This window comes from Tinamus guttatus, unplaced genomic scaffold, assembly GCF_059628265.1.
Source record: "Tinamus guttatus ecotype Peru unplaced genomic scaffold, ASM5962826v1 Tinamus_guttatus_pri_ptg000383l, whole genome shotgun sequence".
In the NCBI taxonomy this organism is placed as follows: Eukaryota; Metazoa; Chordata; class Aves; order Tinamiformes; family Tinamidae; genus Tinamus; species Tinamus guttatus.
In genome coordinates, this window is record NW_028288917.1 from 6,582,002 (window position 1) to 6,600,438 (window position 18,437).

Here is an 18,437-nt window from a genome sequence, read left to right on the forward strand (position 1 = left end):
TACACTCCTCATGATGCTGGCATGGCCATAGTGATGGACTTGCCTTGCTGCTCTTTGATGAATAAAAATGAATGCCATGGTGTTTCTTGGATCAGGCTGTTCATTTCCCTCCCACTCAGTTCCACAGGCAGATCTGAATTATACCTGTGCTTGTTAAACACAGCACTTGAATAGAGGTAAAACTGAAGGAGGCAGAACAAAGAAAAGCACGTTCTGTTATTATTTGCTGATGGTTGATAGCAAGCAACTAGGTCGAGTGCAATTATCACCATTACACTCCGACAGGAGGTACTCTGGGTCAGGTCATATAGGCTGTCTCTATACCAGTAAGGTAATGAGACGTGGCTGTCCGTACGGCTTGTTAGCAGGGACCCTGGTATGGTTTTAGCCTCAGCTATCAAATAATCCCTGGACAAAGCTGGGAACTTAAGCTTGTGCTGACGGCCATTCCCAGTGGTCAGTTTGGGGCAGTGCTGTGCCTGGAGGACACAGCAGTGTGATGCTCTGGCAAGGACAGCCTTGGGCGCAGGGCTGTGGGCGGGATCGGAGGTGGCTTGTGCGCTGCGGGCGAGGGCGGCGGGCAGGAATGTGGCTCAGGGAGAACAAGCACCACCTTGCCCCGCGGCCTCCCCGCAGGGATCTGTGGCAGCAGAGGGTGCTCGGGGACTCCTCTGAACACAGGTGCGCAGGGCGCGCAGGCGCCACCAAGACGAGCCTGCAGCCGCCACCAAGACGAGCCTGCAGCACACGAGTCGGGCCCGTTTTTCTCCCCCTAAAACGTGTCTGTGCAGAGGGGCGGGCGCAGCCGCAGGCGGGGCCGGCCCAGCGCGGGGCGCCACCTCCGGCGCCGCCGCTACAAGAGGGCGGCGGGCGGGGCCGGCGCTGCGCGGCCGCCATGGCGGAGGGCCGCGGAGCGGCGCGCAGCGCGCGGCGGCTGCAGGCGCGTCTCGCCCGTGCGCGGGAGCCCGCCGAGGTACCGGGCGGCCCCGCCTGCGCCCCCGTGCTTTGTATATGCGCGTATATGTGTACGCGGCCATGGGGAGCGTGTGCGTGGGTGCTCGCCTCGCTGAGGTGCTGCTGCTTCCTTAGGTCTTGATGATGGGATGTGTTGAGGTTTCTATTTTTTTTTTCCCTAAATTGAGCTAATCGGATGTGCCATGTCAGTGAGTTGCTGCTAGTGTGTGTTTTGATGAAGCCCTGACTCTTCTTCCGGGTGGCTGCCAGCCTTCATCAGTGTGCTCTGTGAAGCCAGTTTAGAAACCTGACTGTGGTCACAGGTCTCTTCTTTATTTGCCTCTTGGTTGTGACCTGGAAGGGGTTGAGGATGTTGGATATCAGGTGGCCTGTCAGTATTTTCCACATGGATTAACACTGAAAACTTCAATAATGAAGAAATCTTGTGCAGGATTATGTGGCAATGCAATGGGTTACTAAAAGGAGAAGTAATGTTAGTGCATCTGAACCATCCTCTGTGTAACAAGCAGTCCTGGTTATGTGAGAGGTCTTGTCACCAGAACTGGAAATGCAACTTGTAGCTGCTGAGGTGCCCATTTTTAGGTCCTTAGAAGCTTCCCTTCATGGCATAGGCATTCTTGTTTGCTCTTGGCATACAGAAAAAGCGGGACATGCCAGCTCTTGGGTATTACTCTGAGATGTTGGAACTTGATGCAACTTTAAGGCATTTGGAAGCAGAGAGTTTGATTTAATATTCACAGTACTCTGTAGTTAATAAACTTGAAAAGCTTGGTTATTGCATTCAAAAATAAAGTTTTTCTTCAAAGTATACATGCACATAGAGATATATATATATATATATATATATAGATAATGCTTAATTTTCTCGAATGCCAACATTGTAGCCTATACTTGTCATAAATGCAAATATCTGTGAACTGTTACATTTTCAGATGTGTTAATTTGCAGTTCAGCAAAACTAAAAGCTGCTTTGTCACTACAGCTTTTGTCACATATTTGGGGTTGGTGTTAAAGCTCTTCTGAACCCAAAAAAAAAAAAAAAAAAGGAATAGAGGAAAACAGTTCTGGTGGTAACTTTATTTAAGTGAACTCGAAACAACAATTTTCAAATCATGTCCTATTGAAAAGTGAAAACTCAAATTCTGTGTTTGAGATCTGGCCCTGTAAGATGCACAGCTCTTCTGTGGTATGCCCAGGAGCAGGTGCTACATCGATTGGGACTAATGGTGGTGCTGCAGCACTTCTGTTCTCTCTGGGAAAGCTGAATCTAGCAGAATAGAAATAGCTACAGAAAACAAGGGAAAGGGAAGAACTGATAGTTGTAAATTGGCAGACCTGAAGTGCACTCTTAATAAAAGGTAAATATAATAATAAAAGCATTCTGTGGTGGTTGCATTTGAAGACCCTGAGAAACATTTTAAACATGTGTAACAGTTAATAATAAATATTATAGGTCCGTATGTTGCTAAGTATTGATGTTGTATATTTCTGTTGCCTACTTGAGAATAATCATTGTCTAGTCCTGTTACTTTATTAATAATTACTAAATGCTTTCTGATCTGACAGTAGCTAGGGAGGATGCAGAGTATCAATTGCTCATGTTGAAAGGTTCTTATTATGTAAGGTTTGGTAGCTGCTGCATTGAGTTTTCAGAGAGTTAACGTAATTAATGACATAGATATTTAATGAATTTCAGGATATTTGTGGGGTTGCAGAACTGGAAAAATGCTATAGTGACAGCGTTTATTCAGGCAAATGAAATGATCTGTGTCACTGACGCTGAATGATGCACTGAGCAGCTGCACAATTGTGCAGATAAGGTAACTGGTGTAGAACTAAAGAATGGTATCGTGGCCCATGCTACTCGGTGAGACTTCATGTCAAAATTCATCTTATATTGTGTTCAGCTGTCAGCAACAGTCATAAGCATAGTTAAGTCTTAAATCTGTATGATGCTGATTACAGAAGCAATGTATGGGCCTGATGCAGTATACAGAGTAGGCTGAAAATACGCTCACCAAAAATAAGTGAGAATCCTCAAAGAATGTTTCTGGAGGAAGATCATGCATCTGTTCTTGACATGATGATGTGACTGAAGTCTTTCTTCATTTAGAAGAAAGCAAGCGTTGTAGGAAATGTTGCAAATACCACAGTTATTTGTGTCAAATGAGGAGGACTTTTCTAGAAAACAACCTTGATCATGTGGTAGGCTACATTCATTTCAGCAACATGCATTTTACTACGGCTCAGTGGAAAGTCACAGCTAGGAGCCATGAATATAGGTCACTCAGGATAGGAGACTATGTTTTGGAAAGCATTGACTCAGAAAATGATTTGGAGCTCTGATGTGTTACCAGTTGACCGTGAAATTGCAGCCCAGTGTAGTGGCTTATAGAATAAATGCTGTCTTTGGGTAGCTTAGCAGGGTGATGTTATTACTACTATCTAGTATTAGAGGGACAATTACAGGAATATTATGTCTTGTTCAGGGGACTATCTTTTAAAGCAAACAATGCTGACAGGCTAGAAAGATTTATTTTTATTTTTATTTATTTTTATTTTTTCCTCCTCAGCTACAAAATGACTGTGGTTCTGGCCAGAATTATTTATTATTTTCTGACCAGCTAAAGAACTTGGTCAGTGTGTTTGACCTTAATGGTCAAGAGGTAAAGTACATGAACAGCCCTGTGCTGCATAGGATGTTTGAAAGGAGAAGGCTGCTTTGTTTAGTGTAAAGAAATAATGAGATCGATTAGCTGAAAACAAATCCAGAGATTTCTTTTTTTTTTTTTTTTTTCCTGCTAAGAGCTTGTACAAGAGTTGGGAAGAGCAGGCAGCAACACTAGAGCTGAGAGAAGAGACTGAACCTGGCACCTACAGATATCATGACTCTGACTCCAGTCAGCACTCTGGAAGCCTATTTGCTTACATGCTTCTTGTGCCCTGTTCATTGCTCTTGCACTCGGCTCTCCAAGTGTCCGCCTGCTTTTCCCTGTTCCTGTTGTTGTTGCACCTCACTCCAAGTCCATCGCTGTCTTTGCTTTATGCCAGAGCAGTGCCTACGTGCCTGCACTCAGTTTGACCACACGAGTCTACCTCTGTTAGCTCTTTACAATGTGTGAAGACCTGTGTCTTGGGTGTGACTTGAATGCCGTTTATGGGCAAAATAACAATTCTAAAGAAAATTCTTGTAAGTGTTTCCAATAGAGTATGGTTGCTAACAGTGTGTGAGATGAAAGTCTCACAACCAGAAAAGCAGTGGAGGTTTGTGTGTGGAAAGATTTGAGGAAAAAATATTGGCTGCGGGAGAACTGAGTGGACTGCAACTTCCACGCTAAAAGTTAGAGCAAGGCACCTTAGCCAATCAATCTTCGTGCTCTTGTTGAAAACCTGCTGATAGACTTTGTGTAAATTACTTTCTCTTTTTGCCTCAGTTCATTCAATACATGATGCATCATATGAATATCCTGAAAGAGAAAAATCCTTAAAAGTTCAGATTTTACAAGGAGCTTTGTTTCAGTAAAAAGCTTCACTATGTCCCATACTTCACTTCAGCATACCTCTCTGTCTTTACCAAAGTCTGGTGGGTATTGGAGCTTGGTATTTTAACTTAAAAATCAGTCCTTGACAGAGAAATCAAACCTGTGTTGCAAATTCTGAACTATGACTGAAGCTTGCCACAAATTAAGTTTAACCGAGTTTCCTAATTGTGTCTGCAAGTGTGGTTTCCAAATGCTATGTACTCTGACATCAGTAATTCTTCCTGACAGGCTAGATACTGGCATTTGCGTTTCCCATTGATAGTACAAAGCAAATGGAGCTCTCTATCCTGTGCTGCTCCCATATGTGCATAGCACCTGAGCTCACTGCAGCCTATCTTATTCCCTACTCTCCAGAGGTCAGAACTGCTTTTCTTGAAAGGATTGTCATAGGGCCTAATCAGTTCTTTCAAGCTTATTTCTAATGAAAACCTCTCGCTTGTCTTAATTGGCTAAATGCAATATATTTCTTTAATAATAATAAATATATAAAGCAAAGCAAGCAGCGTGTTCTTTGACTTAAATTCTGAAAGCTTTGACTTTCATTAAAATGTGTTGACTTGTCATCCAGATACTCTTGTAATTTAGCCTTTTTTGAAGTTGTATGAAGAGTTACTGCTTGGCACTGGAACCTGCTTTAGAGAATCTTCTGAAATGAACTCAGCTCTATAAATCAACTTAGTCCAAAAAACAGGAGAGAAGAAATACTGAAATCTCCTGTTCTCCTCATAGATTGGTCAAAATATATCTTTAAATATTATTCCATGTGTATAGGAATTATTCCATGTGTGTAGGAATGTGTCCCAGAGGGCATTGGAGTTTGCCCCCTGTGGTATGCAGTGCTTGAGTATCCAGTCATCCTCCATGGCAAGTTACTCCATTTTGACTACAAAATAAATGAATGTGGATGTGACTTTTTCAATTAAAAAAAAAATGCTGATAGCTTAGTTTCTAAAACTTGTGACTAACATTATGGGCAAATGTTTTTTTTCTTACTTTTCTAAGCATGATGACTTTTTTTCTTACGGGAGTTATGTATGAAAAGGTCTTCAGGTTACAACCTGTAGTCTGGGTCTGTGGAACGACTGGTACAGGTTAGATGTTTTATGCTGTGTTATGCTCAGGAGGAAGAGTAGATCTCTTGAGATGCAAACCAAGTTTTAACTTTATACATCGTTAGTCCTACTGCTTGGACAGACAGTACTTTTCAGACAGGAGATGAGCAGAACTTCACACTGCTTTTGTGCTGTGTCCAGAATTTTCTTCAGGAAGGTGTTCTCTCTTTAATAGCAATTCTGCCATTTTATACTTAGCACACAAGAAAGCTGATTTTCAGATAAAACATCTGGTCCTGTGTGAATGCCTTGCTGTTTTAACTTTTCTTATGTTTTCCTAGGCTACAAAATACTTCTGTATTTCTTCAGACCACAGAAATGCTATTGCAGGGTGAATGATTTACAGGAAGAGCTGCATGCCAGAAGTGTAGGTGGAATCCCACATCTTGCACTGACTGTCCCTGTGTGCACAAGGCTCTGCTTTTAACGTGTTATAGGAACTTAGTGAAATTTAGAACAGTAGTGGAAAAAAATGTCCCCTTAATGCTATTTGTCAATTGTTTCTTCAAGCTTGCTGCTCAGTTATTTATGCCTCTTCTACCTTCTGCAACACTATCTCAGAAGCCAAATCTAGCATAGTAAGACGGTTAATCTGTTAAGGTATAATAGGTGTTATAGCTTAAGAAAAATAAATATCTGGCTAATCTTTTTTGCTTCCTGGCAAGTCTCAGTCATTACATTTAGAAATGGTAATGATCTGAAGAATTACAGTAACATTCCAGAATTTGTTAAAGCCCTAAGAGATGCTTTTTCTTTACACATTAATTCTATCATCTACATAGCAACTGAGAAAAGAACTTTGAAAGATGGGGGGAATTGCTCGTGTGCAGTTGCCAGAGAAATTCCTGTGCTGTGTACTGTCAGATTGCCGGAAAAACTCATACCTATTTATAAATAAGATTTTTTTGTAGTGGCAAAATGCTTTTCATAAGAATTTGAGCTGTTCTGTGTTAGAAAAAATACTTTTCTGGTATGTGTGTGTCTTTTTATCATGTCTGTTTGCTGTCAGGATAAAACAAAGTAGCTGTTCTGCCTTGATTTGTTTTTGTTAATGTACAAATAATGTTCCAGGACTTCAACTTCTATCTTTGATTGTTGTAAACAGACTTCCCCAAGGCTGCTTTGTCCTTCTTGGCCGTAACTGAGGGATTGGAGTTTTGCTGCTTTTACATGGTGCTGCTTTTGCATAATGTCACTTTTGAAGTAGTTCTGTGTCCAACAGTGGTTGCTGGTAGGCCAGGTTGGAGGCTTATGCACAGACTGTGTTATGAGTTTAACATCTCTGTAGTCTCTGGTATTATGGAAATCTGGGTAAAAGAGAGCTGGTTTGAATTCCAGCACCAGTTTCCAGCACTACCATTAAATGCAGTGAAGGAATGCTTACATTTTTCCCAAATTACTGGATGTTACTCAACCTCTGAGTGTTTGGATTAGAGATGTGAATGAGAATGGGGGGAAAAAATGGGTAGAATTTATGAATAGTTGTTCAAAAATACATATATAATGTTTCCTTCCAGATTATAAAAGCACTTAAAGGACTACAGGATTTGGATATGACACTGGATATTCTAATGGTAAGTGATGACTGATCAGTTAACTCTTCCTTAGTGCAAAATTGTGTTCTGCAGTCCCAGAAGCAGTGAGAACTGCTGCATTTTGCAATTTTGACTCTTACAAGGGTTCACTCAAAGCTCTGTATAAGGAACTTCTAGAGAGGGTTCAGTGTAGAGCAATGAAAAGGAATAAGGGACTGGAGCATCTACCTTATGAGGAAAGACACAGCGAGCTGGGCCTGTTTAGCCTGGAGAAGAGAAGACTGAAAGGGAATCTGATCAATATGTATAGATACCTGAGGGGAGAATGTGGGGAGGATGGGGCCAAACTCTTCTCGGTGGTGGCGAGTGATAGGACAAGGGGTAATGGGTACAAGTTGAAACACAGGAAGTGCAATCGCCATGTGAGGAAGAACAACTTTACTGTGAGGGTGACAGAGCCCTGGAACAGGCTGCCCAGAGAGGCTGTGGAGTCTCCTTCTCTGGAGATCTTCCAAACCCGCTTGGATGCCACCCTGTGTCATGTGCTCTAGGTGGCCCTGCTGGAGCAAGGGGGTTGGACTAGATGATCTCTAGAGGCCCCCTCCATGCTCCACCGTTCTGTGATTTTTGAAGCCTTTTCCACAAGGCAGCTGGAAGCTGGGCCCACAACTTGGCAAATACAGCACTAACAGTGATAGTGCTGAAGAGGGATCTGAACATGGGGGAGCACGCTGCTTCTCAAGGTTGGTTTCTTCTTGCTTTTGAGTCAGTTAAAGGCAAAATAAATACAGATTATCCATTTAGGTCAGTGACTAAATCTTCTGTCTGTGTCAGCAGTTTAAAATAGTTTTATATCTAAAGAGCAGGCATTCTGAATTATACATAGATAATATATGACTTGCTGACATCATCACCCAAGCTGTATGTTATCAAATCTTCTATTAAAAGTTCCTGCACTTTGGGAAGCATTTTTGTTATTGTTGGAAATGTGGGTGTTTTAGAATGAAACAAAATGGCTTTTCTAGTGGGTAGTTCTTTAGAGACGAAGAGAAAAATGTGTCAACCAAGGTATTGTGGCCAGCGTACTCTGGCAATGTCATTTGTCTGCCTAATCTCAGTTTTATGGGAATCTCTCAATGCTTCTATGCTTTTATTAGAGAATGAAGTAATTTTATATTGCAATTAGTTGTGTAAATGACAGGTAATTAATGTTCCCAGCAGATCTGCATGTTGTGATGTGACAGACTGATGGAAGCTTTCCAGTGAGGTACAGGAAAGACAGATGTTCAGAAATTGAGTTCAACATAATTTTAATGCATTTTTTAAGAACATAAATTGACTATATTTCATGAATAGTTTTAAGAAAACCTTCCACCAGTGTTCTTGCATCTATTTCAAATACAAACAAGTATTCCTAAAATTACATGGAAGCTAGATTTCCTTAAAATGAAAATATTTGTTCAAGGCCCTAAAGTGCTCACAGGAATCTTTTGCTGCTCGGCAAGAACATGAATAAGTTGCTCTGGACTTACTCTAATTCCTCGAGTTGTATGTATCTTAGAAGTGTGAGTTTCTAGATCAGATACTTACAGGTTATAAAGCTTTTTTAAACAGATTTTTAAAATTCACCTGTGATATTTATGTACCTATGAAGTCTGTAGGACACACTACTTAATAAAACAAGGCTTAAAGACATGAGAATAATGCAAAAATAGAGCTAGGGAAAGCAGAAAATGCATGTGACAAGTTTTAAATATCAAGCTTAAAAGTTTTTTTTAAAAAATAAGATTCTATCTATGGCTGAAACTGTTTCATCATATGAGCTCCATTTCTGTGATCCCTCTTACCATATCGACCCTGGATGCATTTTATAGGCAGTACAGCCAGCCCAGAGGTGCTCTAACATGCTAAACCAGTCCATTCAAGTTCCCTTTAGGCTTATGCAGGTATAATCTAAATCAGTGTAATCGCTTCAGCAAGCATGCATTTTTAAGCCCTACTTTTGTGAAATTGAATGTTCAAGACAAATGAAACTAGTGAAATACATGCATTTACTTGAGGGGAAATAACTTCATATTTTTGTAAATTAACATTTTGTGCTGAATAGGTTAATTTTATATGCATGCACATGTACGTATGTATACATGCGTATCTTTCAGTTGTGTGTGTTTGAAGCAGAGAATGTTTGTAATCTCATTAGCTGTATTAAGACTTCCCTGACTACTATGCTAATACTGTTTGTAGCTGTTTAAAAGCTTTATTTGAGATATTAGTCGTGATTTATTCCCCTATCTATCTTTCACTGTCTTCAATAGGAAACTGGTATAGGCAAAACAGTTAACAGTTTCAGGAAACATGCCACTGCTGGAAAGGTAGCTAAATCTCTGGTAAACCAATGGAAAAAACTTCTTCCTCCAGGAAGTGAAAGGTAGGTGTGAGCTTACTTTATTTCCCTTCACCTCCCCCTTAATTTTATTGTATTATAATTTTCCTAACTTTTCCATGTTGTCTTTTGTAAAGTGTTTGCAAGGGCAACTATGCATTATAACAAATGCATAAAATGAATGGATGATGTGAATCTTTAATACAACTACTGGAAAATGAATCAGGGTATTCTGTATGGGTCAGTTACCAGTGACCACTCAGGCTTTACCTGCTTGCTTTCGAGACCTGCTTACTTGAGGTCTCGAGTGATTTGCTTATATATGAGTCTTGGGTAATATTTCTGTGTATTATAGGGTGCTTTCCATATTGCAGCTGTTGCACTGAACAGATGAGATTTCATCTCATAATGAAACAGCCCCCGCTGCCATCATCCTTCTTTGAGTCTCCTTTGGAGATCTTTGAAACCAGCCTGGATGCCACCCTGTGCCACGTGCTTTAGCTGTCCCTGCTGGAGCAGAGGGGTTGGACTAGATGATCTCTAGAGGTCCCTTCCAACATCAACCATTCTGTGGTTCTGTGATCAGCAGGCTGACTGTGCTCTAGATGTTTTGCAGTCCTCTTGATAAGATGAGGCAGCTGAGCTAAGGCAGGCATGGATTAGATTAACTTTAGAAGTGCACTGTAAATCCAGTGGTGTCCAAACAATAGGAAAGTGAAATCCCAGAACCTGTGATAAGCAAAGTGTAGTGCCTGACACAACCTATATCACCTGCACAGCACTCTAACTTCTATGCCTCCTAGCCATTTCATGTACCATTTCAGTTATAGTTTATGCAGGGAAACTTGTGTAAAAACAGTGGAGCAAGGCAAAGTTCAAGATTTTGAACAAATAATACTATGCCAAGTATTTCTCCTTCTGATTCTTGTTTTTGCCCACCCCTTTCTAGCAGGGAGCATCCAAGAACAGTAAGAGCACAGGAGACTAAATCTTTGCCACATTGGTTTAGTGTTTTTAGTTTGACTATAATGTAGGTAAAAAGATTGATTCTTCACCAAGAAATAACCCTCAGATTTAATAAGAGGACTGTTTTCTTCCTTTCTGTATTGTAGGGATCACAGAGGCAAAAAACAAAATACCGAAAAAGAAAAGCATGAGACCAAGAAGTCTTCCATTTCCAAGGAGAATAAGCCTTCAGAGAAGTCCAAAGCATCTCTAACAGCCTCCAAAAGCTCTCCTGTTTCTCAAAAGCTGAATAAGGAGCATTCTTGTATGGAAAACAAACACAGAAGTAGAGATTTTGAGTCACAAAAGGCATGTGATAGTAAAGAAGGTAACAGCAGTGGGTCCAAGCATGCTGTCTGTGCCTCCACAGATGGCAAAAAAAATTCAGAGAAACAGCATTCTCATGTAGTAGCCAATAAAGACTTATCTCACCCAAAGGAAAAGACTAGTAAAGGTGCTTCCAAGCAAAAAAATCCTGAGTGTGTGGAGAAACCAAAACAAAAACTTGCCATGAGAAATAAAGCTGAATTATCTAGTGATGAGGAATTTGAGCCCCCAACTATGTCTTTTGAATCTTATCTTAATTATGATCAGGTTACAAATAAAAGAAAGAGGAAGGCTGCCTCAAGTAAACAGCCAAAGAAGCCCAGTGAACAGAAGAGCAGTTCCTTAACACAAACCACTTCAAAAGATCCTGGTGCAAAAGCAGGAGAAGGTATACAGCAATCTGAGGATGATCAGTCAGAAACTCCCAGTAAAAAGGTAGGCTGTTGCATATCTGGGCTGATAGCAAATAAACAGCAGACAAATATGCTCTCTCTTCCACTGTTTTCAATTAAATCCAACTGTATTTGTTGCAAGCAACAGATTGTTCTGACACATCAGCTGCATGGTGATTGCTAATAATTACAGATAACTGGGGATAAAAATGATTACTGCAAGCCAGCAATGTATTATATTTATCATGTATACTAAGATGATTTGGGATGTGGCAAATTGGATACTGCTGGTTTGCAGTAATCATTCTTGTGCCCAGTTATCTGTACTAAGCTGATCAATATCAGCTAAACTGCTTTTTACCTATAAAGTCCTTAAATATGGAAAACTTCATTCCTGACTAGTTTGGTTTGTGAGTATAGCAGCTGTTTGACTGTATCGTACAAGCATTTTGTCAGATGTGGGATTTTGGCAGTCAATAATGTCTGTCATGGAAGGGCAGGGGAAAAAACAGATTTGTTTTCTCCTAATGTGTTAAAATAAAGCACAGTATTGCTTATAAAAAATAGCTTATGCCTGTTTTTCAAGTGAAGTATCCTAAAAGCTTAAGTGGCTCTTCTGAACTGAGACAGATCTAAGCACATTTATTAAACTTCAATTAGAATTATCTTAAATATATTTTATCCTTACTCCAAACTTTATTTATTGTGGAACATGTACAATATGAATGTGATACCTTCTGTCCCAAATTGAGAAATAGAGGGAGAAATAGAGGTAGAGGTTTATTCAGTGATTTTTAGCATAAACTGAACAAATGATGTCTTGGATGAGTCAGTATTCAGGATTTTAAGGATACAGAAATGAATTTCAGGGAGATAAAGTCCAAAACTTGCATGTACTTGCCTTAAATTGGATATTAAGTGTCTGGATGTCTTCCAATTTATATCTTGCACATAGTGCTGAACATCTGCAGTCACCTGAATTTATCGCACTTGCTAATCCTAGATTATTTTTTTCCTAAAGGAAACAGTTGATATTTCTGTGAAGTGTAACACAAAACAGAAGACCTGTGAGAAACAGCTATAAAGCTGTTTGCTAACAACCCCCCATCTATTGTGGCATCTAGCCTGCCTTTCCTGCCTTTAAACATCTAACTCTTGTTTTGCCATCTTTCAGTTTGGTCTTGTTCACTGCACACCTGTAACCTCAGGGATGGTTTAGCTGAAAGCCTGTCAGCTGTTTCTTAATCCCCTCTTGTGCCTGGATTGTGGATATCCCATAAAGTTCCCTTTGTGATGTGGCTTTGTTAAGTAGCAAATGAAAGGATGCACCAAAAAGTAATCCAATGAGTAAATATTAGTGTAGAAAAGCAATAATTCTGGTTATCCTAGGTAACCAAATCCAAAAAAGTTATGTATTGTAGTATTTTTAAGACTCAGTAAACTCAAATTTGGAATGTTCAAGTAATGTTTCCTTGACTGTACAGGCCAAGGTGGCATCCCTCCAAGATCTTCTGAATATTCCACTGCCTAAATTTCTGCCGGACATCTCAGTCTCTTCTCTACCATATGCTGCTGAATTTAAAGGTAAGTAGTATGCAAGACTAATTAAATACTAAATACAATGTAGTTTCTACAGCTCTATTTTTTTTACAGCTTTATCCTCTTTCCTAAAATATATATAAGCTCATCTATTCGTTATAAAGGAATATCTGTCTTTCACCTGCTCCTGTGTAGATATTCTGGATCTTGAGAGAATTAAAAATGCTTCCTCTTATGATCCGCTAAATGTGAAAATGCTTTGCAAGGTTGCCAAAGCCACAGACAAGGTACCCTCCTACAGGCTCTTTGAGCTTTACTTCTCTCTGCATCTTGTAGCAGAGGTAGCATTAGTAGAATTTGTTTAGGTAAAAGATAGGCAGCAAGCTGCAAGGGCAGCTTCAGCACAATGATGTTATTAGCATCCGTACATGTAGGTGCCAAAGGGATTCCACCTGAAGCTCGGGTGAGGTTGCAGTGGTTTGACCCCACTCTGATCTTGAAAGAATCACTGCAAGGCAACTTTAAGCTGCTCTAGGATAACTTGGTAGCAGCAGTAATATGCTGCAGACTGGTAGCTAAGGGTCTGATCTAGATAGTAGTCCAACTTGGGTAGCTCTGAATTAACTCACGTAAGGCTGGCTTGGTAGGTACAGTTTATTTGTGCTTTAGGTACTGTCCTGCTGATAGAAAATGATGAATGAACTTCTGCAACTTAAGTCCAGAACTGATTCAGTAACTTTGAAAGAAAGCTCATATGCGTGTGTCATACCAACTGTGTTTTTCAAAGCTGAAAATGTAAAGCATTTTAAAATTTTCAGATGTAAAAAGCCCTATCTGATATTTTGCTTGTAACTTCTCTAGCACCTGTGGTAGAAGCACCCCAGCAAGTCAGAGAGACAATTCAATTCACGGGACGGAGACTGAACTCTAAAATGCAAGTTTATTCTGGCTCTAAAACAGTGTGTCTTTCAAAGATGCTTACACTGTATGAACAGTGCATCCGCGTGCTTCAAAATAATATTGATTGTGAGTACTTTAAGTGCTTTAACAGGTTGGCCTCAGTGATCAGGAAATTGTTTATTCCCCTGGATCACGAGAGAGGGGAGGAATAAATATTAGTGTGATGAGAAAATAACAATTTAAGGAGGCTTTCTCCTTCGTGAAATATCACTGTTAGTCAATATGCAATTGCTGACTTGAAAGCTTTTTTTTATCCCATGACTTCAGAACATATGTTCTGTTGCGTGTTTGCTAAAATAAAACTGTATCTTTATTATCCTTGAAGCATTAGCTAAGTGGTTTTACCCATTGAATAAAACAGGATGCTGAAATTGCTGTCCCTCTTTATAGCTCTGCATGAGGTAGGAGGTGTGCCCTTTGAAATTCTTGAGCCTGTGCTAACACGTTGCACACCACAGCAGTTGTTTCGAATAGAGGAGAGTAACCCGGTAACTTGTCCGTGTTAAACTGAGGGCAGCACGAAGGACACTGAGCACCTTTTTTTCTGCCTTCTTTGCACTCCTTCTTTGCACATGGAGAACCAATTTGTTTTCAAATAAGCTGTTAAGGCAAATCAGGAAATGGTTTTGGTGAGATTTCATGCATGTGGAGGGCCTCCTAACAACAGTGTTAGGACTTCCATCTCCGCAGTGTCTTTCAGCACTGAGGTCCTGAGCATGTGATGGCCCTCAGTGCAAGCTGCCCACTTCTCTACATGGGTAAATTGAGAGCTGCTGTGCCCTGGGCCTGTCCCAGAAACCAGTCTAGCCTGTAAGGTTGGCTCGTTACCTCGGGCAAAGAAGTCTGCCCTCTGAAACTGCTCAGTTTCTAGGCTGCAGGCAGCACCTCTGCATGGCATTGCTGTGGTCCTCGTGGCTGTATTGCTGAGAGCCAGCACGTGCTGTACTTCTGTTCTGCACCTGGGTGGTTGGGCTTTGTCTATCAGCTAAGTGCTCCTGAGACTTATTACTTTTAAATCTTTCATTTTTAAAATATCTTGTGTTCAAACGAAGACGTTCACAGAGGAGTCAGACCACTTGTGGAAGAAACACTGTCAGCGGGATTTTAAGAATGAGAGCCTCCTGGAATATGAGTCTTGGCGTGAAATGTACTTGAGGCTCTTTAATCAAAGAGAAGAAAAACTGAAGATGCTTACAAAAAACATCCTCTCCGCTCAGTCTGAGAAACCCAAAGGTATAATGTAATAATCAAGGTCTTCAATTTTCCAAACCCAGTTTTTTGTGCTATTCTTGATGCTTACTATATGGGATTTAGTGTTTTGCTTGCACTGAGAAATGAAGCTGTGATTATAGGAGTCATTATACAAGCACGCTGCTTTTTTAAATTAAAATTTCCACACCGAATAAGCACATACACTAACACAATAACTAATGCACACAGCATACTGTAGACAAATCTGAGCTTGGTGGTTTAGGCTAAGGATTCTGTATTGCACTTTTATATTGTTGCTATAGTAAATACCCAGACTAGTTAATATAAAGCCTGTATACAAAATTGCCATTTTTCAGTTACTACATTAGTACTAGATTCTAGTTTTCCGAGTAAAGAACACGCTCCTCTCCTGCATTAGGCCGCCAAGTGAAGATGGCTTACATAAACAGTGTGGCCAAGCCACCCAGGAACGTTCGCCGGCAGCAAGAAATCCATGGGACAGCAGGATCTGTCATTCAACTTCATCCCGTGGAGAAGCACAAGTAAGTGTTCCCTCTGGTGCTTTTAACTTAAGATTGGATGACTTTGTCAGCACAAAAGCTTGCTGACAGACTAGTTTTGAGGTGGCTGGTAGCTCTCCTTACTGTTGTGTGGTGTGGTGTTTTTTTTTTTGTGTGTGTGTGTGTGTGTGTGTTTATAAAGGCTAGAAACTAATCTGCCTTTTGTCTTGCATGCTTTTCTGTATGTGTAATCATACTTCTCAATTGCCAGTGCTGAATTCATTCTTCCAGAGTGATCTCCAGATCATGTTAATGCCACTCAACATCCTAGAGACACTCCAGTTGCGTGTTCTATATCTATAACCCTGAGTAGTAGTCTTGCATGCTCTCCTGATTTTGCAAAATCACCATCAGCTGTCCTGAGTGAGTGTTGGGAACTTGATTGTGAGTTCCTGCTTGGCAGCTTGACGGAGAGTCAAGAATAGTCAGTAGTGATAGTCAACACTTACCACTGAAGGAAAAAATCTGATTCCCCAGATGTTTTATTTGTACAGCACAAGTACATGTTTTCCTTGTGACAGATTACTTCGGGATAGTTCAACAGTAAGGAGATTCAAAGCTGAATCTGAGTTGTATCCTGCAGTCCCTACAGACATAATGATTCTGTGTCTAGGAGGTGGCCTCCATAGTAAGGCATCAGCTTTTGCTCCTCCTTCCTTCCCTTTGCACCTGTGTAGGGAAAAGTGCAGTTTATTACTGTTTGTATAAGCTGCCTTCAGCAGAGGGGAAAGTGGGTGGTTGGGTTTAGTATGTGCTGTGGGTTGATGGGTCCCTGTGCCAGCAGCTGGACCAGAAGGGTTGTGGGGAGTTTCAGCCTGCCTCCATACGGGCGTCTTGAGCTGTGGTCACTCCTGCTATGTCTGCTGCTGAGCATGGTGCCCTTCTCCCTTTTCCCCATAGCCTGCAGTGGTGCTCATGTTGGCATAACCACTGCACAGCTTAGCTCAGTTCAAAGGATGCCTTCTGGAGAAAATAGCATTAGTCTGGCTTACTTTGAATTGAATTAGGGAACAGTTATGCAGGCTGGCAAACATGTGAGCTGACAGCTGGGAAGGAGGATGATAAAACTTAGTTGTCATAAAAATGATGCAAGACTGACTAGTATGGTTGAAAATGTCAGCAAAGTCACCTTAAGGAGCTTCTGTCTTCACACTGCAAGGCCTGTAGTTGTGCTGAGTAACTGTTCATGTGCACTCTACTACAAACTAGATAAACTAGAACTGGCCTATGTTTACTGGGGGGAAAGACAAAGCCTTGGAAAGTGTATTTAAGAAAAATCTGCCTATATTTCAGGAACTTCACTTAGTCTAACAGCTTTCTTTATTGGACAAGATGAGGGGGTTGTAAGTGATACTAGAAGGGCAGGAATGAGAGCCTGAATACAGGAACTTCTTGAAATCAACCTGTACAGCATAGTTTTTATAGAAACACCTTTAGGTGATTAAGTTACGAGGCTTTTTTCCAGGTTATTGCTATTATCAGTGAAAAGATTTCAGAAAAGCGTTAACCTTCACGCTAGCCTTTGCTCTCAGTTGTCTTTTGGGAGGGCATATCTTTGTACTGTACTTTCTGCAAACCTTCTGTCAGTTTTGTAGGTTGTAGAACAGCTGAATTCCTTTATCTTGTTGGTTTCATAGAAGCAAAAAAGGTCCTGGGCACACCTGCAGGTCTCTAGTTGAAGGTAGTCGTTTTTGCAGATCAAAATGCAGCTAAATGTATTTATCCAGCATGTGTTAATTGGCTGCAAATGTTAGGGACTGATTCTGAGGTGCACAAGGCTGTCCTGGTCGGTGGTGTGATACTGAGACAGTTAAATGCTATGTTCCTAATTATAAAAAACATAAAAAGCTCATTGTGTAAATTTGTCCTTGAGGGGTAAATGACGTAGAAGCTAATCAATAGCTATTTTGTATTTTCACGTTGGGAGAAAAGTTGGGGGATAAATTGGTTTCTTTATATGGCTTTGTATTCCTACGGTGCAGATTAACTTCAATCTAAAAACACATGTTCTGGAGAATGTAAAAGTGAATTTCGGTCAGTGGTCGTATTGCCATAAAAAAGAAAAGATTCCTCTTTGCACTGTGGGCTGACATTTTTGGCAGAGAGTTTCCTTAGCTGTCAATTCAGCTGTGTTCAAAAAGAAAAATAAACATGCAAAGAAGAAACACAGGTTGTAAGAGAATACCTTATGAATCACGGTGGTATTGCCAAGCAATTTGTTGGCTTGTCACAAATTCAGATTATTTAAGACATGAGACTCATCAAATTTAATAAGAGGAATATTTGTGGAAGAAAAGACTAAGTGACCTTCTGCTCTGATTCCAAATGTACCACTGATCACAAGACAGGCAAGATAGAGAAGATTACTGTCCTCAATGTATTCATAAAAGTCTCAAATTTTGTGTTGAATAGCTTCTGTTTTTTATAATGAACTAGAGCAAATCATTATTTGATACAAAAAGCTATTTTTCCCCTTTTCATATTTTAAAAGAACAAGGGTTCCAGAGATCAGAGACAGAAATAGCACTTCATCAAATCCCAGCTCTACTACCAACAGTGGAAACGCCAGCTCAAGCGGAGTGACTCAGGATGGGAAGAAAACTGTAAAAAGTAAATTAATTTCTTAATATTATCAAAATAAGCATATCTTAATAAGAGAGTTATTACATTTAGTATTTATGCTAATGTCACCATAAGTCACTTGGCTATAATCCTAACGTCGTCGTTGTTGTTGTTGAAGGAATTGCACCAATTATGAGGAAGACTTTGAAAGCACTGAAGAATAGAGCTGGGCGGCGATAAAACCAGGTTATGTATTTGAAGCTTATGTAAATACTTGTATCATGCTACAACTAATGAAATTTAGTTAATGTAAATCTCATTCAATTTGCCTTT

General features: G+C 40.4%; 1 protein-coding gene across 1 annotated transcript; it reads left to right on the forward strand.

Moving 5' to 3' along the window:
• The first annotated feature begins 895 nt into the window (after positions 1-895).
• LOC104568061 (elongin-A-like) lies at positions 896-18,406 on the forward strand. Its single transcript, XM_088530551.1, has 11 exons — positions 896-973; positions 7,147-7,203; positions 9,480-9,592; positions 10,660-11,314; positions 12,756-12,855; positions 13,672-13,836; positions 14,161-14,258; positions 14,823-15,003; positions 15,401-15,524; positions 18,034-18,152; positions 18,283-18,406. Exons 1-11 carry the CDS (start codon positions 896-898, stop codon positions 18,342-18,344), a joined length of 1,752 nt encoding a protein of 583 aa, XP_088386677.1. The 3' UTR covers positions 18,345-18,406.
• Positions 18,407-18,437: the final 31 nt, after the last annotated feature.